Source organism: Poecilia reticulata, chromosome 20 (genome assembly GCF_904066995.2).
Source record: "Poecilia reticulata chromosome 20, P_reticulata-male-v2, whole genome shotgun sequence".
Lineage (NCBI taxonomy): Eukaryota > Metazoa > Chordata > Actinopteri > Cyprinodontiformes > Poeciliidae > Poecilia > Poecilia reticulata.
The window spans coordinates 8090844-8116058 of NC_088849.1; the positions used below are offsets into that span (position 1 = coordinate 8090844).

At 39.6% G+C, this 25215-nt stretch overlaps 1 protein-coding gene across 7 annotated transcripts in view; it reads right to left on the reverse strand.

Annotated features, from left to right (window-relative positions):
• Window positions 1-2091: 2091 nt before the first annotated feature.
• Window positions 2092-25215, reverse strand: part of col11a1a (collagen, type XI, alpha 1a) — a 95003-nt gene continuing 71879 nt past the window's right edge. For all 7 annotated transcript variants that reach the window (XM_008438345.2, XM_008438344.2, XM_081601432.1 and 4 more), the window contains 21 exons: window positions 21934-21987; window positions 21796-21849; window positions 20913-20966; window positions 19617-19670; window positions 17915-18022; window positions 17468-17521; window positions 17304-17357; window positions 15976-16029; window positions 11969-12022; window positions 10857-10964; window positions 9988-10041; window positions 9622-9675; window positions 8760-8867; window positions 7262-7315; window positions 7147-7182; window positions 6984-7037; window positions 6654-6900; window positions 6358-6470; window positions 5940-6008; window positions 4828-5061; window positions 2092-3642 (listed from right to left, as the gene is read on the reverse strand). In XM_008438345.2, coding sequence (XP_008436567.1) covers window positions 3496-3642; window positions 4828-5061; window positions 5940-6008; window positions 6358-6470; window positions 6654-6900; window positions 6984-7037; window positions 7147-7182; window positions 7262-7315; window positions 8760-8867; window positions 9622-9675; window positions 9988-10041; window positions 10857-10964; window positions 11969-12022; window positions 15976-16029; window positions 17304-17357; window positions 17468-17521; window positions 17915-18022; window positions 19617-19670; window positions 20913-20966; window positions 21796-21849; window positions 21934-21987 — 1818 coding nt within the window. In that variant the 3' untranslated portion in view covers window positions 2092-3495. The remainder of the gene's footprint in view (window positions 3643-4827; window positions 5062-5939; window positions 6009-6357; window positions 6471-6653; window positions 6901-6983; window positions 7038-7146; window positions 7183-7261; window positions 7316-8759; window positions 8868-9621; window positions 9676-9987; window positions 10042-10856; window positions 10965-11968; window positions 12023-15975; window positions 16030-17303; window positions 17358-17467; window positions 17522-17914; window positions 18023-19616; window positions 19671-20912; window positions 20967-21795; window positions 21850-21933; window positions 21988-25215) is intronic.

Below are 25215 nucleotides of genomic sequence, written 5' to 3' on the forward strand. Positions count from 1 at the left end.
ATCTATGGGTCATCCAATGAAGCGTGCTGTATATATCTTTTTTTTGTGATCTCTTTTTAATACAGAATAACATCCTGGTTGTGAGTCCTCGCATTTACACAACCGTTTACACCAGCAAATGTCACAAAAGTTGCATTTATATGATAATCCGGGACATCATTGCAGCCACCTTTCAGAGCAACTCTGGGAAGTTTGATTGCTTCGTTTTAATGAAAAGATTGTGCTGAATGCATTAAAACAAAGATGAAAGATGGCAGTAATCTCCTGAGACAAACAAGGTGTTTGTAAAAAAAAAAAAAAAAAAAAAAGGCCCCTGAAGCAGGTTGAAAGCTGGTGTAGATTGCAGATTGATTGATTCTCTTGTGAAGTTACGGCTGAGCCTTTTCTTGATTGTTTTCTTTTGTGGGCGCTGTTCCACGCGGCCCGTCCTCATTGGGCTCTTTGCTGCAAAGCCCGGCAGATAAAAGAAGAAGGCAGCAGCATCTATTAATTTTTTTGGCTACTCAAACACACGCACACACACACACGCACACACACACACACACACGCAAGTTCACGCGAGCATGTGTCAGTTGCTATTATGTAGATGTCTTCTCAAACGTCCAGCAAGAAAATGAAAGGACTGGTCGGTCTTTTCGAGGCGCAGCAGACCACGGCTAACATTTTGTTTTATGGAGACGCAGGATGACCTAATACTAATTAGTTGTTTCTTTTTCTCTCCCATGTCAAAATTTGATGGAGCAACATTGCAGGGTTTCAGTAAAATCAAAGAAATTTTTTTTTTTTTTTTTTACATATTGGCACTACTTAGCTACAAGCTTCAATGGATTTAATGTGATGGACCAAAACAGAGCAGTGCATGACTGTGAAGTAGAAGGGGGAAAAATGATATAATGTTCAGATTTGTTTTAGAAATAAAACCCCAAAATGTTAGTTGTATATGTTTTTGCATACTCCTCCCCCCCACCCCCCCATTTGGTTTGATACCACCAAATAAAATCCAGTGCACCCTGTTGCTTTCAGAAGCCCCACAGCTTATAAAGGGGTTTGTTAGAAGACATCAGTCAACAACCGACATTAAATAGAAAGAACACACCGGACAGGTCAGCAGGTTTTTAAATAATCAAAAACTCTGAAATGTAGCTCGAACCTTCTGTTACAAAAGTGTTGCATATATTTAAAAAAACTGAAAACAAATTTTACTTCTCATCATATCTAATGCCTTGAACTTAGCCTTTGTCTCTAAGAACCTCCTACTCTTTCAGACACCCACCGTTAAACAATGCTCCACCATTATGAGGTTTTTAACTGCTCTCAGGAGAGTTGGACTGAGACGACGCTCGGTTTCTTCCACCAGGTGTTTGCCAATTGCTGCTGCCGCTAGTCTGGAGGAGCTGTGTTGGGGAGGGACTGAAGCTCCAAGGCGGAGCTTTGGGGGAAAAGGCGGGGCTTTGTAGGAGCGGGTGTTTAGGTATCTCCGAATGGTTGCTACGGGAGATTCAAATATTCCTCAAACATGCGTGAACGAATCAAAGCAACACTCCAGGTATGTTTTTGATGACGGAACAGCATGAAAACATGTTATATACTGTTTTTTGGTTATAATGTCACAGGATGAAAAAACGCGTAAGAGGATTCGCCTTCCTACGTACTGACTGAACGGAAACAAGAATTTAATCACAGGCAGATTTCTACGCTGTTTGTATGGTTTTCTCCCTTCAAACTCACTCAGGTGAGCCATCTATACAAGAAATATCTGCTTTTTCCTTTTCGTTGTTCTCTAATTCCCTGAAGACTCTCTACTTTTTTGCCAACCCACGCACAAGCACAAGTTATAGTTTTGGTTTCAAGGTTTCTTTTCACGCACACACGCACAAAAGAAGCAAATTAAATTGTTTCACCATGGTTCAACACATTTACTAGACACCTCTGTAACTTTTCTATATAATGAGTTTTGGAGCTTTTCTGACAAAAATATGAATGAGAAAATGTTATTTTTTATGGAGGTATATGAGAAAGTTTTTTTTGTACTAAGTTAATGGTTCCTGCAAGTAAATAACCATCAGACACAAACACATTTAAATCAAAATGTGTGTTTCAGGTTTTTTTTATCCAGTCTATAGACATTTTCTACAATCCAAAATCTTTTACACACAACTGAGACATTTGGCTTCGCTATTGTTTAGAATCCATTTTTTTAATATTTAAATGAACTAAAAAAACAACAACAAAAAAAACAGCACAATAAAACATTTTCTCATTTTTAGTAACAAAAATGGGTTACTGCAAGGGCTTCTCATTGCATTCACAGAAGGATCTGAACAGTGGATGTCGAACAAGTTTAGGTTTTTCTTACCTTTAAAAATATCCCCACCCAAAATATAAATTTATTCGCTTAGTCAGGGTATATACAGGGCAGAGAATCCTTGCTTTTTAAAGGTTATCAAGAAAGTCTGAGGTATACAACTCAAGCAAAAGCCAGTCAAAAAAAAAGTGAAACTGGAAAAAATAAAATAATAACAAATATATTTAAATAAAGAGGAAAATGGAGGTCGTAATTGCCTTCTAGGAGCACATTAGTGGGAGATGTCGCCGTAATTTGTGCTGTTGTGATAAATGCAGTTGTTTTTTACCTGCAGTCACAAGAGTAAAACAACCAAAAGAAAAAACAAACTCAAGTTTTGGACAGTCAGTATATACAATGGGGCATACAGTCTAATTTGAAAATAGAAGGATTGTTGAAATGCTCATAGTTTGTTTTTTATTTGCTTCATGACGAGTACACAGAATGTCGAGAGGAAATGACAACAAGAACCCCAAAAAATAAAACCCAGGATGTACGTACGCACGGTTTCAACTTACTCTGTATACGTCTGAGCCCAAATCAGGTTCTGATACACATGCAAGTTTTGAAAGTGGATTTAGAAATAACAGTATTGTACAAAATAATAATTAAATTTTTTCGTCTTTTTTTTTTTTTCCTTTTTAATATATTTATATATATAATTATCAAAATACACCTTCTTTCTTAGCACCACTATATACTTTTTGTTTGTGTGTGTGTCGTGTTTTTGATCAAGCACCATTTGTTGTTTTCGTACAGCACCTGGGGGGTGGGGGGGGGGTGGATTTCGGGCTAAGAGATCCGTTTCATCGCCTGGCGTCGCCAGGCCCTGTCCGTCGGTCGCCTCCGACTCCTCCTCGTCTGCCACGCCGCTCCTGCGTCCCTCGCCTTCCTGTCCGTAGCGTGCTATAGTCGTGTGGTTCGAGCCCCACAAGGGCAACGAGCGCTTCCGGGATTACGCGTGCAGACATGGAAGGCCATGTCTGCTACACCATCGCTCATTCAAAACTTGCATGTGGCATAGAAAAGGGTTGGGCTTTGGTGGTGGGGGTGGGGGGGTTAAAATTTGGTGGCACCCAGGATGTCCTGGCTTGACTTTATTTCCTGTCCTCATCAAGTCCTTATTTTTTAAAAATGTCTTCTATCTTTGTTTATCCAAGAAAGCAGACAGGTCCAACTTCAAACCCGAACTTCTGGTTCGGGTCCCCGAAATCAGTCAACATGACATCGACGATCGGAACCTGGTCGATTTTGGGAGTGTTGAGCTCCATCACAGTCTTTCCGTAGCCGTTTCTTGTCTGCAGGATAAGAAGAAAAAAAAAAAAGGGACACGAGGCAAAGTTCAATGCCAGCTGATCGGTGGGAAGCATTCTGGGAATAAACGCGCCTTTTAAAATGAAAATCCAAATTAAGACGGCAATCTGTTCGCCTCAAAACACCTCAGCAGCAGGATAAGACGCAAGACAAAAGACGACTTTTCACAGTTATCAGCCGACATTAGCTACAGTCGCAGCTTTTCAACATCGTCTCATTCAGTTAGAGAATAATAGCTCTGTCAGGCTGGAGTTTAAAGGATGAAACACTGAAGGGTTACTTAATGGGTATTTAAAAGGAAAATGTTCACCATATGGTAAAAAACATGATTTTATTACGTTTTTAGATATTTTTTTAAAGCTCACAAGAGAAAGGGTCAAATTTAAAAATGAGCGTAAATGTACTAGGAGAAAATTAACAAATGATAAAAGTCCAAAAGCTAATGTGTGTTTTAAGCTAATTAGCTGCTTATAACGACACTTTAGATAGTAAAGTGTGGTTTGATTTGGCCTGATTGGTTTTAAACCTCTATTTTCAGACCTTTTCTGTTCAGTGAATGCCACAATTCAGTGAGCCACACTCTTTGGTGTGGATGTTGCTATTGAGTAAAAGTGACTCAACAGTTAGCTCTTTTCCAATGTCAGCATCTGGTTCGAAACTCAAGTCAAGAGATGTAAGAAGCTATTTTCTAGGACGTGTTTTTTGAAAATCTCATTGTTGGGACAAAGACCAACATATAGAGAATACACACTGAAGCTGGCAACAGCAGCTACGTGAATTAGCAATAAAAGATCCTACTGACAAAGTTAAGTCATGTTTGCTGTTCCTTCAGGCTGCGAGACAGTAAGAGAGAGCAAGACTGTCTACCAGATAAGTGGTCGGTTGAAGTAAAACAAAGTTGCTCTATTTTATATTAGTAAAACTTGTAAATGCGTGAAAATACCTACATGCAATTTACGAGATTAAACAATATTTAAGACCTGTGGTTAACACCTTCAGGCCCAACTTACATTTTCTTGAATGAATTCAAGACATTTTAAGGCCTTAATTTTAGATCCACAAATGAAAAACTTCTTAAGGATGCCCTGTTGGAAATCAGGAAAGCTGGAAAACCTGTCAGTGCATCTCAACAACCAACATCCAAAGTCTTATCTACGGACTCCGCTTACCGAACATCCATCTGAGATGGCCTGGAGGAACGGGTTGTTGTTGAAAGACATCTCCTCGTCGTTGGAGCCCAGGAAGCGCAGCGCCTTGTCGTGGCTGTCGCTGGCCGCGTCGTGCCACGCCACAGACTGGTGGCAGCTGTAGGTGAAGTTTTGCCTGGCTGAGGCGGTCAGTAGTCTGAGGAAGGTCATCTGTACCATGTTGATCGAGTTTCCGTCAGCGTCCACGTAGGAAAACTGTCAGGGAGGGAAAGGAAAGGGAAGAGCATGAAAACTATATATATATATTTTTTTGTTCAACATAAATTCAATAAATGTAATAATCAAATGTAAATAAATATAATGTAATAACTACATTTATTGAATAAAAAAGCCAAAACAAGCAATATTCTGTACAATAATCAATTAAACATTTTCACTAAACTAGGCAGGTGTTTATTGTATATTTTTGGTAAAGCTTATGCATAAAAATAAGAAATAATCACAGTATCTGTTTTATAAATAACATTGCAATTGTAATATTCAATGTTATATAAGTTCTGTAGCAATAGGGTTAGGTTTTGCTTTTCTATTTGCAACAGATAAATAAAATCAGATCTTTGCCATTGTTAAGCTATTGCATAGACACTAAAGTATGTATAGGTAGTTTTTTTTAAAACTCAGTATTTCCTCCTTTTCAGGAGATTTTGGCCGTTTGATTTATCATCTCTGATAAAAATTTCCATTAACTAACTATTTACATAAAAAGCTAAAGATCACTAAAATTACTCTTTTGGACACAGAAAAAAAAACTATTTGGATGCCGTACGTGTTTTGCTGATTTGTTTAAAAAAAAACACACATTTTCATTCAAGACTGAATAAATTTAAAACGGTATGTTTGTCTCAAAATGCTTCTGGTGAACCAGTGTATCTAGTTACACAGTGTAACTAGTTGTTAGGGGTTACTACAGGTATTCTGTATAAAGTCATTACTGTATGAAAACCTGACAGAAGCTTCTAATAAACTCAAACTAAAGTTCCGACTGCAGGAACTGGGAGAACGCAGACAGAACCCAAGAGACGAGGCGCGGACCGGAGTGTGGTGGGAGACGGGTGAAAAACAGAAACACTCACTATTTTACCGCGCTTGAATTCACTGAACCATGAACCTGGAACCTCCTTAGGCCACGAGGATATTCTGACCTGCAGACAACAGAGCAGAACATCGGCGTGTGGAGTCATCATGGGTAATATAACCTGCACTCAGTCAAGAACAAAACATGAAAACAGTATAAAAGCGAAACCTCTGGGGTAAAATCACAGTTTATTATTCAGGAAAATAGAGAAAGTTTTCTTTGCTTTTCTCTATAAAAAAAACAACTTAATGCCAGAGGACTTTTGTGGTATTTTGCAAACATTCAGATGCTCCCAAACGTTTCTCCAAGCCGAAACAAAACCTTCTCTGGTAACTACGGTGCAGCATGAAGGTCTAATCGTTGACAAAGGATTGAAATCAGGAGTTTCCTAATGCCATGAGGCCAAAGTTGCTTACCCCATTGGACTTTTTGTCCGGATAGATGCAGGTTTCACCCCCAGCAGTGAAGTTACAGTAGACTTTGAATGAATCCCCAGAGCAGCCTTGGTTGGGATCAATCCAGTACTCACCTGAAGAGAATGGAGGAAAATCAATTTGAAGTCATTTCTTCACATAACATATTTAGTAAAAAGGTACAATCAATTAATTGCGTGATGAATTGTAATGAGCTCAACAATTTTCTTTCTGGTGATTAATATTTTTTTAAATATTGTTCCATTTTGTTTATAGTTTTGTTAGTGTGTGGTTTTTACCGTCTGGGAACTCGGGGTGGCACAGCTGGAGGTCTTTGCATGTTCTGGCCGGGTTGTTTTGCGTGCCCATGGGGTATTTCATGCGTTCGATGTCCTGTTTGAGGTTGTTGAGAGAGCCAAAGATGTCCTCCATGCCTTCACCGTAATCCGCGAAGGCGCCGGCGGCGTCCGACTGCATGTCACTGGAGCGCTTGGACTTCTTGGGCGACTGAATGGGAAGGGGCTGGATGACCTCACCCGGTGGGCCCTGGTATCACACAGCGTGGCTAGGTTTACGACTCGGCCTTGTGTAGAGTCGATCGAAATAGAAGAAGAACTAAAGTCACTTACAGGAGGACCTGGAGGACCTATTGAACCAGTGTCTCCTTTAGGACCAGCAGGACCCTGAGGGAGAAAACGCAAAAAGACGTACGGAAGATGGATTATTCTGGCTGGTTTGAAAGCTAACTGGTAGTACATATAGGCTACATGTAGCAGCTTAGTTTGTACTTACACTTGAACCCTTGGTTCCTTTCGGACCTTGAGGACCCTGGATCACAAGGGACAGAACAGGAGTTTGGTATTCTATACAGGAAATAAATATACAGCCTATGAAATATAATACATACAGGTAGACCAGGGGGGCCAGGGGGACCAAGGGGACCAGCAGCTCCACTGATACCCTGAAACACAAAAAGATTTGTCAATAGATACAAGATAAATTTCAGTCTGAGGCTTTTGTAATGAGAGCTGGAAACAAAACAAAACAAAAAAAAAATGGCATAAATGAAGAGTGAATACTAACATGAATCTTAGTATTCATGAAAAGAAAGCAAATGAAATTCTAATATTATGCCATTTCCATTTGAATCTGTGAGGTCATTACCTTATCAAGAGAGGAATAATAAAACAGGACCTTCAACCCGATTCTAAAATTAAATGGGAATAAAACTCTTAAGCCCTTTGGTAAAATAAAACATCTCGGCTTCATAAACCTAAGTCTTAGCAAAGCGAAGAAAGGCTGTACTTAGTTCAAGTCTCAGAAAGGTTTCTGTAAAACTGGATCAAGGCTGATGTTGTACCAGACGTTCCACCTGCTTTTCAACATTTATCACTGAAAACAGAACTTTTAATACGGCGGCGGCTTTGTAAGAACAAACTTGTAGCTTAAAGCGATCCGGTGTGTGAGATCGCTTCTGAAAACATTTAATAACCTGAGAATAATCCCAGGCTCGTACATGGATGTTACCTGTAGAGATTTCAGGAAGACTGTGAGAAGATTAAGGAAAAAAAAAAACCAGGTAATATTAAACTACTGAACTACAACTAGATACAGTTTGCGACAGACAGAGAAAATCGCAAGAATTGTAGCTTGAACGGTTCAAATCGGTGACCGAATGGTGAGAAACTCATCCTGTTTTCATCAGGCTGCGCTACTGTGCTGACAACTCTTTGTTGTGGATGTTGTTACTGACTGAAGGCTCAAAGTTAGCTGTTTCCAGAAGCAGTTCAGACAAAAATGTGTTTTCTCCAAAATGTCCAGACGTGTCTGCAGTACTGCGAGAAGGTGAGAGAGAGCAAGACTTTCTTCGGCAGGTAAAAAAGAGGCTCAACACGACTAATAGCCTCTTTTGATTTTAATCATTCCAGCCACGCTAACCATGCTGTTTGCTAGCACTAGGATTATACATCACTTACTTAAGATAGAAATATAAATGTATTTTTTGAAATATGAATGATTAATGATTGCTCAAAGCAGGACGGCTAGAAAAAGTAACACTGTTCTTAAATCTTCTGTTACTACAGCTCCCAAAGAGAAATAATCGGCATTAACTAGAATTTGTACCGGGATGTCCAAGCTTTACAAAAACCAAAGCTCGGAAATCGGCCACAAAATTTCGACTGGTGCTTCTGTAATAGTTCTACATATTCTGAAGGCGGTCTAAAAACAGCGATGATATTATCAACTGTAGCTGAGAAGAAGTAGATAGAAAGTCTGAGTGGCTGCTGTAGGACTTAGATATGCAGCAGAGTTCAAACAACAGCAACCGTGTCTCGACCTTTGGCCACAGCCGGAAGGGCGAAGGGGATGCAGGTATTACGAGTTGAAGGCCAAGCTGCACTTACAGAGTCACCTTTGCCACCGGGAGTGCCCTGCGGTCCGGGAAGACCTCGATCCCCCTTCTCTCCTTGCTCTCCAGGGGGTCCAATCAAGCCGATCAAACCTGGGTGACCCTGCAGAGCGAAAACGCACACACACACGCGAGGCGGTCAAATCAAACGAGAAACAAAATAAAAATACCTGCAGTCTGAGTTGCTTTTCACGAGAGAGAGAGAGAAACACTAAGTGTGTTAACAGAGATGTCGCTTCGGCAACATATATGAAAGAAAGTCAGTGTAAACGCAAAGGTCGTTTCACACCACAGATCCAAGGACTTTTGAAATAAGCAAGCTCCAGCCGGGTCCTGTGATTCAACTGCATTAGAGATGAAGACCACACACACACGCACACCCCTCCCCCCACACACACACACTCACACACACACTCAGATTCTGTTGTGCGCTTCCAAATAGTTTCTTTCAAGCCATCATGTCAGGGCGTGGAGGCAATTTAGATAGAGTAATGTGCCCTGTCTGAATATCCTTAGCAGTTATTCTTCACCAACAAATGTGACGGTAAGAGCAAGGAAAATAGAAAGATTGGACAGATTGGAGTGATGCATCATATTCAGCTGCTTTTTCAATCCCATGAAAACATTTTCTTTTGCAGGGAAAGAGACAAAAAGAAAAAAGAAATAAAAGTCTTTCCTAAAGACTTTTTGAAGAAAACATGGCAATTATTCTGAGATGACGCATAAAGTCCACAATGGTGTTTCTGAACCAGGCTGCTACAGAGAGGTTTTTGTAAATGATGTCTTAAGTTTAGGACGAGACAAGCTTCCATATGGAAACAAGAAAATGGAGGGAAAAAAAAAAAAAACGGACTCACCTTTTCACCTTTGGAGCCGGGGTCGCCTTTCAAGCCTGGCAGACCTGGCGGACCCTGCATGACGAACACATTGAAACGTTATGATGAGAAAAAGAGAAAAAAAAATCAAAAAAATCAATCGGAGCAATTAGGAAAAACACTCCCGCGGAAAATGTGTGGAGGAAAAAGCGCGACAAAAGACATTGAATAAAAAAAGGCTTTTCGGACAAGACAAATCCATAAAATGTGAGGTCAACGTGCGTTTTTATTACAGTGGGACTTTGTGGGCTCAAAAAGCTCACAGACGAGAGAGAGAGAGAGAGAAAACTGGTGGCAGGAATAAATCCAGACAGGCGAGAGACGACGGGACGGACTCAGAATACTTACCATCGGACCTGGTGGACCGTCCTGTCCTGGAGCACCGGGCAGCCCTTGTTCACCCTGTGAAAAACCATTCAATTGAAGAGAGCATTATGGGGCTGCTGTATTTTCACCGCTCCGCCATTGATTTCCTGTGTGCGACTCGATGATTAATAGCCCAAACAGGGAGGAAAAGTGCACTGAAATAAACAAGTAAAACTAAAGTATAAGCCAAATGGGAGTATTGATTATTCCATGAAGTCTATCATCATGCCTTCGCGGTACTTTTGTGTGTGTGTGTGGTGTGTGTGTGTGTGTGTGGTGTGTGTGTCAGTCGGCCTGTGAAAGTATTCACTGAACATTTTCACATTTTGTCATGTTCTGACCACAAACTTCACTGGATTTTGTTGGGGTTTTATGTGACGAACTAACCGAAGACAAAGAGAAACGACACATTTGTATTGATTCTAATTGATTCATTTAGGGGTGCTGGGGTAAATGGGGCTGAGTCCAAATGCCCAACACAGTTTTTACATTTTTACTTGTGAAAATGTTTTTTATCATGAAACACTTTATTTGAAGGGTGCGACATAATGCTGTCATTTGGTAAATAATGACACTTCTAATGCAAAGTTGACACTTTTAATGGACTTTTAATGCAGATTTTAGTACAACTTTGCGTTAAAAGTGTCATAAACATTCATGTTCATGATGGTGTCCTGTCAGTCTTATGCACATCCCTTCAAATAAAGTCTTACCCTTCAATTTCACAATTACTGTATGCTGCATTTTTGTCTGCAAGATAAAACTCCAGTATAACACTGGAGTTTTCATTTAAAATGTAACAAATTGTAAAAATAAATCAAGGCTTTGTAAGCCTGTAAACAGTGACGTACCACAGGGCCAGGGATTCCACGCAGACCCTCTGGACCGGGCTTCCCAGGAGGTCCTTGGGGTCCGACGGGTCCTGTTTTACCAGCTGGGCCCTCAGCGCCCGCTTCACCCTGCATGTGGATATAGAAAAAACGATCAAAACACGACGCTAGACATGTACATAAATAATATTTTCATGCCTGATATAACATATGAAAGTACTACAATGTTTTCACTGCCCAAATAATCCAAACAAGCTGCTGGCATGTATTTAAATATGAATGTAGAGCAAAATAACAGCACATAAAGGAGCACTGTAGACATCAACACAGCATGCGTGATGGTCTCAAATAAAAAACTGCAAAACCATAAACAACTTTGGTACTTTGTTGTCAACACTTCTCTGCAGCCTCTCAGGGCTTCAGAGTGTTTTTCCCCCCCTTTCTTTTTTTTATCTTAGCAAAGTTCAGCCACAGCCTGCGCAGAGTTTAAAATAAATGTGCAGTCTGCATACCCGGCAAGTGTCAACAAGTAAGCGAGGGTCTGAAATAATATGTGCGTGTGACGCTTTAAATAAGGCTCAGAGCGGGAACAAGAATAGCTGAATACGTCCTGCAACATGGAGGAAAGTTACAGGAAATCAAGTCTGGGCTGAGAAGTGAGCAGAGACTATGACAAAGCTCTAAACAGTTTTCACAGGACTTGCTGCTGCGGTTGCATTCGGCTGCACTGCTCTCCGTCTCATATCGTTTCCAGCTTTTTGTAGCAGCTGTTAAAATTAATGAACAAAAGTACCGAAGGATCGCAAAAACTGTTTTTCATTGTCAGACTCGAGTAGCTGCGAAGGCAGCCGCGAAAGGACGGATGGTGCCGCTTTCGCCGGCTGACGGGAACCGAGTCTGAAAACGACGCGTGTGAATTTCCATACTGATGGTGGCGCAAATTACAGCTTAACGCCAAAGATCCTTGGAGCAAAAACAAAGGAAGACAGCAGCGTTGTTTTTCTTCGGCCAGAGCAAAGAACATTTTACTCCAACATGTTTATTTCCATGTAATCTGTCATGGAAGTTAAACTACACAAACATTTAATTCAGCTGAGGTGACACTCGCCTGAAGCACGAAGTGATTTTCTTACCTTGGCGCCCTTCTCTCCTTGCCGGCCCTCGGCTCCTAAAGCTCCAGGAGGTCCCTGAGGAGGAGCCACGGGAGAATGTTTTAGTTTTTCAACACGACACTGTAAAACCCCAACATGCATGTAAGCAGACGGTCTTCCCAGATCTGTGACAGTGCAGTACAGTAGAGTACAGTAGGTATGTTACTGTCAGCCAGTCTGCAGCTGCAGGTTACAGTCACGGTTCAGCAAAACTAAATCAGAATTGACTGAAGAGAAAAATCAACCAACTGGTCTGTTATATACTTTAGACGTATTACAAAAATGAACAGATTTGACACATAATTAATCTAAGGACCAAACACTAGAAATGCATTTGATCTCAATTTCAGAATTTAACTCAAATGTTTTTAAAAGCAAAATAAAGCTTAATGTCTTTTTCTTTTTTTTTATTAAGGCTCAATACTCCATGTTGCTGCTTTTGGCAACTGAAAAGCAGAGGAGAAAAAAACCAAGACAAGTTTTTAATGTAGCACATTTCAGGAACAAGGCAGTTTAAAGTACAAAATATAAAATATCAGATAAAAAACAAAATAACATTATATTGCAGTGCAATAATGAAGAAAAGTATTGAAAAGTTGTAATCCGGATCACAATAAACCAATTTTTCAGCAATTATTAATCAAAGGTAACTAAATTTTCAGCTTGGATTTAGTGGAGTTGGTCAGGACGTTTGGTTCCACAGCAGGTGAACTCAGAGTCAATTCAGTGATTTATAAACTAACAGGAGCATTTTAAGCTGAGCCACTGTAAGGACTTTCAAACTTTGGTATGTGCTCTGTTGTCCTAGTTTTAACAACTAATGGAATATTTTTTTATTGGCGTAGCAGGAAATAGAACCATCCTTGTAATTGCGGACCGGCTTTTTGGACGTTTCCGCTGGAATTTTGACTAATTTACCTTGAGGAGCTTCAAGTCTTTGGAGGCTGGAAAACCTCATACCTCTAACACTTCACAGGTTCTCTTTCAGATTCCCATTGAGACTGGTTAGACCACTTCAAAACATTAATAAAATGAAATAAAAACGCTAAATCTAAACTTGCCTGCATAACAAAAAGCAAACAAACCATAAAAAAAACTTAAATAAAATACCACAAAATATTCACGGCTTGTTGTCTTGGGGGTAAAAAAAAAACAACAAAAAACCCAGGACGTTTATTACAAGAGATTTCACTGGACCGTCTCCTGAGCTTCCAAGTGTTTTGGTATTTTTACCTTCTTTGTTATTAGATTTCTTACTGACTATGTGTCCCAGTTGATAAATGCAAAGTAGCAACAGTCTTCAAGTAACCCGGTGACATCAAACATGCGCCGCTTCAGCTATGTCAAGATCCATCGGAGTGAGTGTCCTTTGTCCGCCCCACAGAAACACACAATCACGCTGAGAGATTCAAACGGGAACGCACGGCCTTCTTCAATCACGCCAATGCCGGCGCGGCCGCGTCTTCTCCCCCGGTCAGATTCTCTCCTGGCCTCGAGGATCCCTTTCAACTCCGCCTCTAGTCTCCATCTTCAAAACCGCCCTCCGCCATGATTCGGCTCTGATCTGGCCGACGGGCAGGCTGAGTGTTGTTGACTGAGAGCCCATAATGCGAGCTCTCTTCAGGTCTCGGAGCTTTCATCTTCTCCTGATTTGTACCTCTCACTGGTGGTGAAGAGGCAGGCTCTTCATCAGCACAAAGGACCGTTTCTGCCGCTGCGCGTCAAGACGGCGGCGGCGCGTTAAGGTGTGCACTTCGTGTCAAGGCTCCACTGAGCGCCCCCCCTTTTTTTTTTTGTTCTTTCTATTGGGTTTGTGCTTCAAACGCTGATTACCAAGGTTTTCACTGGATAACATTTCTTCAGATAAAAAGTGCAGAACTGTCAGTGAAACTAGAAATAGAAATGCGCCCGCGAGCTTGAGAAATTAAACGTGCTCAAGAATCGTTTCGAAACGCATAGTTGCTAAGGGCAAAGTGAAGAGACAGCAGGAAATTCAAAAGGTAAAAAAATAGAAATCTTAGAAATTACACATTCAAAGGACAGATTATCGGTCACCTAAGACCTGTGAGTGATTACAAAATAGCTCCTTCCTCACTGTAATCCCCGCCAAGCCGTTCAGGTGCTGCGTATGTTTATACCATGATAATAAATGGAATACAGATTTCTGTCGACGCAGTGGGGAAGCAATCAGCCTTGGTTTGAAAATGCAGCACATGCACATTTTCTCATTGGACCAAAAATAAATAAATTCTCATTATTATCTTCAACTTTGGTGAGTAATTTCTTCTTCTTCTTTATTTTATTTTATTTTTTATTTTTTTACAAATGTGGAAAACAAGCTGCAAAGATACATGAGAAAAAGTTGTTACTGTAGCAATCCTGTTAACTTTCTTCATAATGTTTGGATAGTTTGGTTAATTTACAAACTCAAATGACTTGTGAGATATACTGACATAACGGAGTGAAAATTAAAAAACCCAATAGATTTTAATATACTAGTGTCTTCCTGGTTGGTACAAGATTAAAACCAAGAGGAAGATAACTGAGGTCTTAAAAGTATAAAACCTAAATAAATGTCTGTTTCTTTTTTTCAAAAGCAAATAATGAATTTTAAAAAGGGGCTCTTGAGAAAAACGTTTACTGCTTCTGTAAGAAAGTGGGATTTCTAGATACTTCCGTTCACTAATGAGCATGTAGAGTATTATGATGACTTTTTAAAATACATTTTTGCATCACAAACAGTCATTCAACATTATTGCAGACGACTGGGCTCTTAGAGTTTTTAATTTCCTGTGTAGGGTGCTGGTCCATTAGGTCTCTAAAATAATATTTCTCCTAATTTGTTTTCAAAGATAAATGGGAATAAAATTTTGAGCTAATTAACTCATATTTGCGCTGAATATTTTACTTTGATCGCCATTAATGCCTGAAGAATTCTCGGCAACTCTTGGCAGACTTTTTTTCGTTTTTCATGCATGTGGAAATCAATACCATCGCCGCTACTGACACAATTAAAAAGCAAAAAGTTGAAAAATGGCGCCATAATGGCTTAAAGGCGGACATCTGGTGGTGTTTCTGTCAGGAATCTCTCCTGATTGGTAGCACTGTGCTTGTTAGGGTGCGTGTTAATTGGGGTGAGTCGCATCTGTTGACGTTTTAAGATCTGCCCTTCAAAGATGATTAAAAGCGTTAAAAGAGACAGCGCCCACGTCACGCTAAATGAGACACTGCATGACAAGATGATTGTCTCGCGATGAACACGTTCGACAGTCAGAGCTTTTATTGTTTGTTTTTATTAGCTGTTGAATCTGCGTCTCTTTCCTAATCACCTCGTAACCACTTTGCAAGACGCGTGTCATGCTTCTGTTTTGCAGATGCTGTCCGGCAGGCGGCCGCCGGATCAATAACGTGTCAGACTTGCTGCACATCTTTTTTTTTTCTTTCGCTGAAACGACATAAACTCCATTTTCGCCCTCTTTTTGTGATCTTTTCCCTCCCCCCACCCTTGTAGTAAGCCTTTCAATTTCTCACAAAGTGGAAGAAAAAAATGATTCATGATTTTCACATCCTGACATTCATTTCTTCGTGGGCTTTAAAAAGGCTTTACCTCACTGATAGCGCAACACCTTGACCCCGTAAATCACCCACTTTGTTTTTGCCACTCTGCCTTTAATGGGAATGAATCTCTCCAGCTTTAGAGCCAAATTGGGTTGTTGAGTTGAAGTTGCTGCCAGACGAAGCAATATTCAACTGCTGGTTACGGGGGCTGGCGTAAAACCGCCCACCGAGGCGTGACGAAATCATCTTTTTAATTAAAAGATACGTTTTGTATTGTTCAACCAAAAAAATTTACTGATCAGGAGAATCAACTTTTTAAGTATTAATAATTATGCAACTAGATCGGTGTCTAGTCGAGACTTGAATGTGGCGCCAAGCACAATACACACAACTTACTGGAAGGAAATGAGCTAGAAGAGCCAAGGACTTACTCTCTTGCCAGGTGGACCAGGTGGACCGGCCTCTCCAGAAGGACCCGGGGGTCCCTGAAAACAAGCGTGCAACAAAGACTGATGAGAGGGGTTCATGGATCATTAAATCGCACAGCTCACTGGACAGTAACAGCTCAGTAACCCTGACACAGTCAATAACAGTACCTCGTACTTTGATAAATGGCTGCACTTCTTCATGCTGTTATTTTTCCAGTAAAGTGCAGGCAATGATAGCAGCTATTCAAGATTTATGCTGGTCAGAAATTGACATCACTTGTTTTGTTTTTTTTCTCCTATTAACAGCTTCCTAAAATGATAGTTTAAGCTTTTGCCAAAAATATATTTATTTATTTGCCTAAATCATCTTTTTTGCATTATTTTAGTATGACAAGATGACTCCAAAGTTACAAATACACTTTAAAAAGGGATTTTGGAGGATGTGAAATATCACCAATAAGACTATATATAGTTTAACCATGAAATGTTCATCTAAACAGCACTGTTAAGGTAACAGACCCTACCTAAACATTTTGGTTCAGTCAACTGTTAGCTTAACTGTGTGTGTAGCATCTGCCACAGAACCGGAAAGCCAACTGGTTCATATATTTTTTTAGATTAGTTTATGACTTAAAATATCAACTATGTACAAATAATAACTATTATAAGACTTGTGATTGAGAAGTTTTCTGTGTTGGAGCAAAAATATAGGTATGTATCTGGCTTTAGCTTGCTTAGCGACCATGCTAATGCTAACGTCCAGCAAGCTGACTTTCCTGGATGTGAGAAAGTTGTTGGCGAGAAAACGTTATATTTTTGTAGTTGCAGATTAAAAAGAAAACTTTTACAATTGATTTTAAGTTTATTATTATTATTTAACCCAAATTAATAAATATGTTTTGTTCTTTTCAAAATGGAGGACAAACCAATGCCTTCAAGAAAGAAACAGAGAAAGGGCATTTTGATTCGATAAATTTTAAACGTTACATGTTATTTTTGAACTATTGTTCTTCAATTTTGATAGTGAAATACAATAAAAATCATGTCAACTACATCACAGGACAAAGGATTGTTAGTAATGACCTTTGTTATTTCTACACAATATGAGCTCATTGCTGTTTGCCCTTCTTTTATAATTACACACAACAGTTATTTTAATCTTTACCAAGAGTAGCCTTGTGATATCATGTGATGTATTTAATTTCAGTAAATATACACAGTGAAAATTTTAGAGATAATTTGATTCCTGTACGTCCTTATTATGGTTCTAAGTAACAGATAATATTCAATAATTCATTCATTCTAACTAATGAACAGTATTGATAACTTACAGGTTGACCGGGCTCACCATCCTCTCCTTTCTCTCCTGCTTCTCCATCAGTACCCTGTAATTCATGCGCAGGTTAAAAAAAAAGGCTAAAAAAATCAATATACAAATACATTTTCATTACTCTAATCTTTTCATACAAAGCAAGCGGTGTGTTTTCATACTTACAGCGACACCTGGCTCTCCGGGGGGTCCTGGGTCTCCAGGGAACCCAACAGGTCCCTGTAATAGAGGGGGAAAGAAAGTACAAAAATAGTTAAAGAGAACACCAGAGGAACAGCTGCTGAGAAATAATTTCCTTGGAAACAGCATTTGGAATGTGGGAGGTAATTTGGGTCGTGATTTCGTCCTGGCATACTTGGTTACAACCTGTGAAGGTAATGTAATGAACTTAATGATGATGTTGCAAATCCAAGAGACCCCACTGCCTCCCATTGCCATGCAGGCATAAAATCTAATCTCCCTCAATAAAAAGGCTTTTTAGCTCTTGAATATGAGACTGGGTAAAATGACCCACCTTTAAGGTGTGTGAATTTTTTTCTAAAACAGCAGATTGTGACTGAGCATGTGGAGCCACACTTTCACTGGCTTTAATAGCAAACCTGTCAGACTTACAGGGTTGCCCTTTGGACCATCGTCTCCAGGGGGTCCTTTGGCACCGGCGGGCCCAGCAGCTCCGGGGGGTCCGGCCTCTCCTTTCTCTCCTCTCTCACCTTTGGGTCCCTACAGTGACGGGGTATTTCTTATGTCAACATCAAAAGAAGCAGAGGGTTTTTTTTCTTTTTTTCAGTCTACATTAAACTCAGTGGAGGGAATAAAGAACCTGTGCAGGCAGAGACTGCTGACAGATATTGGATCTAAAGAAGATGTTGGACTGTTTCACAAAGGGCAGCGACCCTAGACGGTCAACACTGCAGATATGGAATGAGTTGACAGATTCGGATGATTTTATGGACTCAGAAACGACGGAGCTAAGGATAAGAAATAAGGAACTTAACCTCCAAGGTGATATGAGCCGTTTAAGAAAAATTAACATTATGGAACATTATATTTGTGAAAGCATAAAACCTCATCTTCTGCTTTCCGGTTATAATCCTAAAATCTTTGGGTTACCAACAGAGATTAGCACGTTATTTTTATTTTTATTTTTTTAAAATGACCAGTGATTTGGTTGAACATCGGAGAGAGATTGTGCTTACTGACTCTGATTCCTGCAGCAGCTTTTTGTCAGTCAGTTACTTCTGTTAAACTCACCATGATAACCAATACAACCTAGAAAACACTCTAAAGCTAATGAAAACCAGCTGAAGTAGGTAAACAAAAAATTACAACAAAATAAAACTAAACTGTAATGAAAACAATTATTACTCTGGTGTACACAGAGTTTGTCTTTCCCCCAAAGTAATGTTTTTGCATGTAGAGCTTAAAGGTAAATTTAGATCTTGTCCAACAGAAACTAACACTTAGTTACAGCTACTAAGACCTGCTGTACAGTGACTGGTCCTCCTTCATGACCCTTCACACATTTCACATTTGTCGACTGAAAGGCCAACAGAAGGCCTAAAGCTGCTCCAGCTTTACTCCGCCTCCTTCCCCCGCTGATATCTCCTCTACTTTCCACACTTTTCATTCTTATCATGTAAATCGTAAGTAAATACAGAGTCTAAAAGGAGAGAACAGTAAGTTTACCATCTGAAGGTACTACCCTCCACCTGTTCCTCCTTTTCTACCTTTTCAATCTGCTGTTGTACCTCTTTAACTTCTCTGAAATTTCCATCTAGCAACAACAAAAGCCAGACAAAATAAATAAACATCTTCCAATAATTTGCAATGAACAAAAGATTCAGCCTAACAGGAGTAGGAACTCAGAAATTGGCGTTTGGATTTGATTTTTTTTCCCTAAACATTGTTCTTTAAATCGGATCCATCAGACAACGCTTCCTGATAATTACGCCTTAAAAGTCTGGAAGGAGGCTCGTTTTGGTAGGACATGTCCACACGCTGTGCAGAGCGCCGGAGCCACGCTGAGATGATCCAACCGTCTGAATGCGAGTAGCAATTACTTCTATTGTGACGGACGCACAGCAGCCCTCCCTCTCATTAGATTGTGTGCTGTTTCATGTCCGCCCTCAAGCTATGCAGAATATTCAATCTGGGATACCCGACCGACCCGAAAACAACCGCGTGTACGGCACAGGAGTGGTCTGAACCGAGAGCCTGCGACACAAACCGAAACGTCTGCGTGAAAATGTAGGATGACCCTGGTGGACGTATTCGTGTCGGCAGAGGGGCACAGCAAAAGACGGTGTATGCTTACCCCAGTTCCAGGCTCTCCAGGTGGTCCCGGGTTTCCAGCCTCCCCTTGTTCGCCCTGTGGTTAGATAAATGTCAGCGTCTCAACAGGTAAACATTCAAGCTGGTGCATGGAGAGTCCTCAAATTCAGACAAAACTTTGGGGTGAAGGTAATTTTGACAAGGATTACAGTCGTATTAAGTGTTACAGCATTTGATACGATTCAGTATTTCCATATTTATAACAACGTAAAGCAATTAGCTAAGTAGTCATACCTATAAAGTTATTTTTAAACTACTGTTCCTTCGAGATTATTTATTTCGGCAAAGTCACAGAATGTGAATCAACACCATCCGGTGACATTAAAGCAGGGGCGTCCAAAGTACAGCCTTTGATTAAAGGTGAAGGTGATTGTATTTATATAGCACATTTTCAGTAACAAGGCAGTTCAAAGTGCTTTAATTGAGCACCAAGTCAGAAAGAGATGATATTGTTTTCAATCGTAGTCCAAATTTGAAGTTTTCACTGATGGCAGGAAATTCAAAAACAGAAAAAGATGCAAAAAAAAAAAATCTTAAAATGGAACAACACAACGTATTCATCCAGGTTTTTGTTCAGACTTGGGTATGACTGTTTAATAAACTTAGAAAGAATAAAACGAAACTGAACAAAATCCTGTTGTTGCTGAAAAGACAAAAACAGAATGATCAACATGAAAAATGTAGGATATGGTTGGTTGATTTTTTTTTTTTAAACATGGCAAACCTGTTTTTGTTTAGGCTCCACAGTAATTTTCTACAGAAATCTGATTGTTTTACCTATTGCATTAAAATATTGGGAGTTGAGTTTATCACTTATTTAGCAGGTAAAAAAAAGTATTTGAAATACTTACTTAATAACTTACTCATTATTCATTTATTTATCTGGGGTTGGGTTGTGGCAGCCTAAGTAGGGAAGTCCAGACTGTCCTACTTTGGGAAGTCTGGACATGGACTTCCCCATTTCAGCTGCTTGTATCTATGACCTCCTTATTTCGGTCATGACTCAAAGCTCATGACCATAGATGAGGGTGGGAACGCAGATCGACAGGTAAATCAAAAGCTTCGCTTTTTGACTCCGCTCTCTCTTCGTCGTCTTTGAAATTATAATTATATAGAATAATCCAGAGGAGTTTCAACTTGACATTTATGGAACGTGCTATGAAAAGTTTGGACACCCCTGCATTAAAGCGAGCGCAGAATTTTATCTCCGTGTCACATGACGACATTGTTCAGATAAAACTCCCTGCAGGGCCCAGATGGGGCCCAGATGGGGCCTTACCTTCTCACCCACAGATCCTATGGGGCCCACACCACCTGGAGGACCTTGAGGACCCTAAAAAGAGACAGAAAAAGATCAGTCACACTTCATTTTGGAGTCATGATTCGACACATGAGCTACTACTGATTAGACTTCCTGCAAGTTGCTATAAATTCATTTAAGCTATATATTTTTAAGGCTGTTAGGATTTAAACTTAAGAAAATGTTAAATTATGAAAGCTGCTCTAATAATTTGCTTGACTAACTTGCTTATTAATTTAAGTTGAGCATAATGTTGTCTACCCACATTTCTGCTTTTTGCCTCTGGCATGGCAGTTCATTGCATCGTTCACACAGAATAGAATCGTGGCAACACTTCTCGATTTTAGCTAACTAATAAAATCCCAGTTTTTTTAATTAGAACCTTATTAAAAATACACGCTGCCTTTTACGAAGGAGCCCTCAGTGGATCAGAAAACAAGAACTTATTGACTTCTTTTCCCCAAACAAACAGCAAGGAGTGGATTTTTCTTTTTGTTTTTTTGCAGGCTTGAGGTAAACGCTGATGGATTTTATGATAAATTTCTGTCGTTTTGCTGCTCTGCATTATGACCCTTGTCGTTTTTTGTTTTTTTTCACAGCACAGTAACTCCAGAGTTCCTAGGGCAACAACAGATGAAACAGATGAACAGCACCGCCGCAATTCTTTAAAAAGTTCAGGCAATAGGCGTACAAATGGACACTTTTCAACTTTTTTTTTTCCAAGCCCTATAACTTAGATGATTGAGTGTTAAGGATTTTTAAGACCTAAAGAAAACCCTGAGGTGTTGCAAAAGTTGTATACAGCAGATCGTTCGGGAAGGAGAGTCTGAAAATGTGATCTATGTTCATAAGCAATACGTACATCGGCTCCACTGGGACCCTGAGGGCCTCTGGGACCAGGGGGACCAGGAGGACCCTGCACAGAAAAAAAGAAGAGGAAATGTGATGTTGCGGTAATGGATTCAAGTTTTACTCGTAAAAAGTTGGGAGTTTCTCTTACCATGGGCCCAACGTCGCCGTTTTCTCCTTTTTCACCTGGAGGTCCGGGAAGCCCCTGGAGACAGAAAAAAAAAACTAAATTAAACATGATTGCATATTTGTTACCATGCCAAAAAAAAAATAAAAAGGAAACGGAAACGACAACAATAATAATTAGAAACGTAACAATGAATCCTCCAGTTATTTGAACTGGATGAGTTCCAGCTCGATTGGTTGTTTTGAACGTGTTCTGATTGGTGGATCAGAAATATGTTAAATATTCAAGTCAAATTAAGTAAAACAACGCAAAAAGCTACTTAGAAGAGAATTGTATTTTGTACAACAAGTTTATTAAAATTTTTTTTAAACCAATTTGAATAATAAACTGAACTTGGCCGCATTTTTTGATAATGTCTGTAAAGTGCCTGGAGTGTTACATGTTATGCACTGGCGCTTCATAAATAAGAAAAAATTGAAATGAGAGAGAGCAAGACTTTTAGCACATAACAGGAAGGCTAAACAGAGTACAGCAAAGTTGCTTTCCTTTATTATTCTAAGCTTTCAACTTGTTTTTGTCATGCAACTGGAATTGGGCATTTTAAGTCAGTATTTTAAATTCACAGGAGGCTGAAGCTGTAGCCACCGTAACCACACCAGCTACGCTAACTGTGCTAATAGCTGCTGTAAAATGCTAATAGTTTAAAATGTAACCATTTTGTCCTTGTTGTGAAATAACTCCTCTTTCACACACATGGTGTGACATCACCTCTGCTCCTACACTGTAAAAACAAACAGTCTTACCAAGTATTTTGGTCAAGTTTGATTTCAGTACATTTGAAATAAGATCAAACTAACATACAAGTGACTTAAAACAAGATGTAGATATAGCTTGAATATTGATTAAAACGTACTAGTTCCACTGGCAGATTTGTTTCTCTGACAACATGGGAAAATGTTTTGTTATAAGTCAAATAATCTGCTAGTGGAGAACTAGTACTTATTAATCAATATTCAAGAATTATTGCCTTAAAACAAGACCCTATATCTTGCTGAAAAGGTTACGTCTGAGTTAGGCTTGTCTGATTTCAGGTGTACCAAGATATTTGCACAAGAAACTAGACGATAATACTTGGTAAGATGTTGTGTTTTTGCAGTGTAATAACCTAAACTAAAAATGTGTCGATTTTTCACCTTTATATACGACAGCTCGGAAAGAAACGTTGGAATTCCACAATAAATTCTGAAGAGTACATCTTTGATAACATCTGTACTGCAACATTGATGAGCTGTCGTGTGAAGAACACACGCAATGTGTTTGCATCATTAACCGCATTCACAAAAGCTGCTTGCTTGCTGCTGAGATTTAATTTGACCACGGGAATACGTTGCTGTGATTCTGACTCAGAACAGCATAAATTATTCAGTGTCAATGAATCAAAATTCATGTTTTAGCTGGCACTGCCTCACCCAATTACGTGTTTATTGAATTATTTAAAAAAAAAAAAAGTAATCAACAGTGCGGGGTTGAGACTAAGTTTAATCAATTAAACCATGTTTTTAAAAAATGAGGTGCATCAGGCATCCTGTAAATGGCTCTCTTACCGTTTCAACTCAAACTGTGGATTGTTCTAATTTTTGCTGTCAGTAATCTTTACACATCCATCCATCCATCCATACATACACACATACATACATCCATATATATGTATATATATATATATATCTTGACTCTAAGGTGCAGGAATTAATCTGGCTCACTCACGCACAGCAAATGAGCAGCATGTTGGCGACCTTACGTGTGTTTGATCCCTGACATTTTCTCCCGGTAATTGGTGTGATTAAATTGCTGTGGTTTGCTTTTTTGTGTGTGTGTGTGTGTGTGTGTATGCGTGTTGTTCGTGTGTATGTTTGCTCTTGATCTGAGGGCACATTGTCGTCAATAAAAGGTGTAGGGTTGTAAAAAAAAAAAAAAAGAAAAGAAAGGACATCAAAAGAAATCATTCTACTGCAGGATCTCGAGCAAATGATGAAAAACAAAACAAAACAAAAAATTGCCTTTGTGCATCAACACGGCTCTTCATCTACTTGTCTCTGTTCATGTTCATGCCTGTTTAGATTTTTATTTTATTTTTTTTGCCGGCTTGATTGCCACACATCAGCTCCTGCCCCTCACTGAGGAGCATCATTTGTGTAAAGGTCTTCTCTAATGCTAAAATCGGTAGCGGTGGTGCTAATTATGCAGCCCAGTAAATGAGCTTGATGAGGAACAGACTGCTGGAGTAGGTCAGTCCGCGCAATTAATGGGATTGTGATGGGAAGTGAATTACTCCCAATTAAAAGTCCATTGAAGGCGATCCTGCTGAGAAAGAATAGCGAAGAGGAGCAACGGGCAGCGGCGTGTGTAATTTCATCCAAGACGACGACCCCGATCCCCACAGCAAACTTCCAAAGTACGGGGCTTCGGAAGCTGATTCCTAATAAATGGATAATTACAAATAAATTGAATACAACCGTGGGAAAGGTTGCACGTCATTAGATCTCTATCACGAGCCAACAAAACATCATTAAGGCACGTTAAAGTGCTTCCTGGTGTTTTTTTCTCTTTTTTTTTTTACATGCAGCTTCACAGAGAAATACCACTTATTTATGAATAGAGTGGAAATTTTCCGTTTGTTTCTCAGATGTTAGGTTGTGCATTTTTTGGTTTGCATTGCTGTTGACTGCACTCCTGCACGTTTTAAACTAAAGAGTCGAACCTTTTTGAATCTTTGTTGCTCTAATATCGTTCACCGGCTGAAGACCTTTCAGTGAGACGCTCTAGTGTAGCGCCACGGCAACCGTTAACCATTAGCTATAGCTCCAGATGCAATTTTCCTTTTTACTCCATCATTCTATAATGTTGCATGCTTTGTGTTGTGGCCATTTATTATTAATTATTGTCCCCTGTAGGGCAGCCATTATATACTCTGGACTGATGTATGAAACTGGGTTTTGTTTTATATACAGAAAATAGTAGTTTGAGGCTGACATGTGAGAGGAGAAGATAAAACAGGAAGGAAGTGATTTTGTTTTTTAATCTGCACCGAGAGTTACTGCAGTGAACTATTATTTTTCTTACCTCAGAATATAGGGAGGTTACAGCAAAAGCCCGCGAATATTCCAGCTCTGGTATGACTTTTGCTATCCAGTTATTAATCGATTCATCTAAAAATTGTCAAAAGATTAAAGCCTACTCTGTATTGATGGAAGGTCAAGCAGAAAAACACATACATGTTTTTTTATTTATTTTTTTATTTTTGCTGCA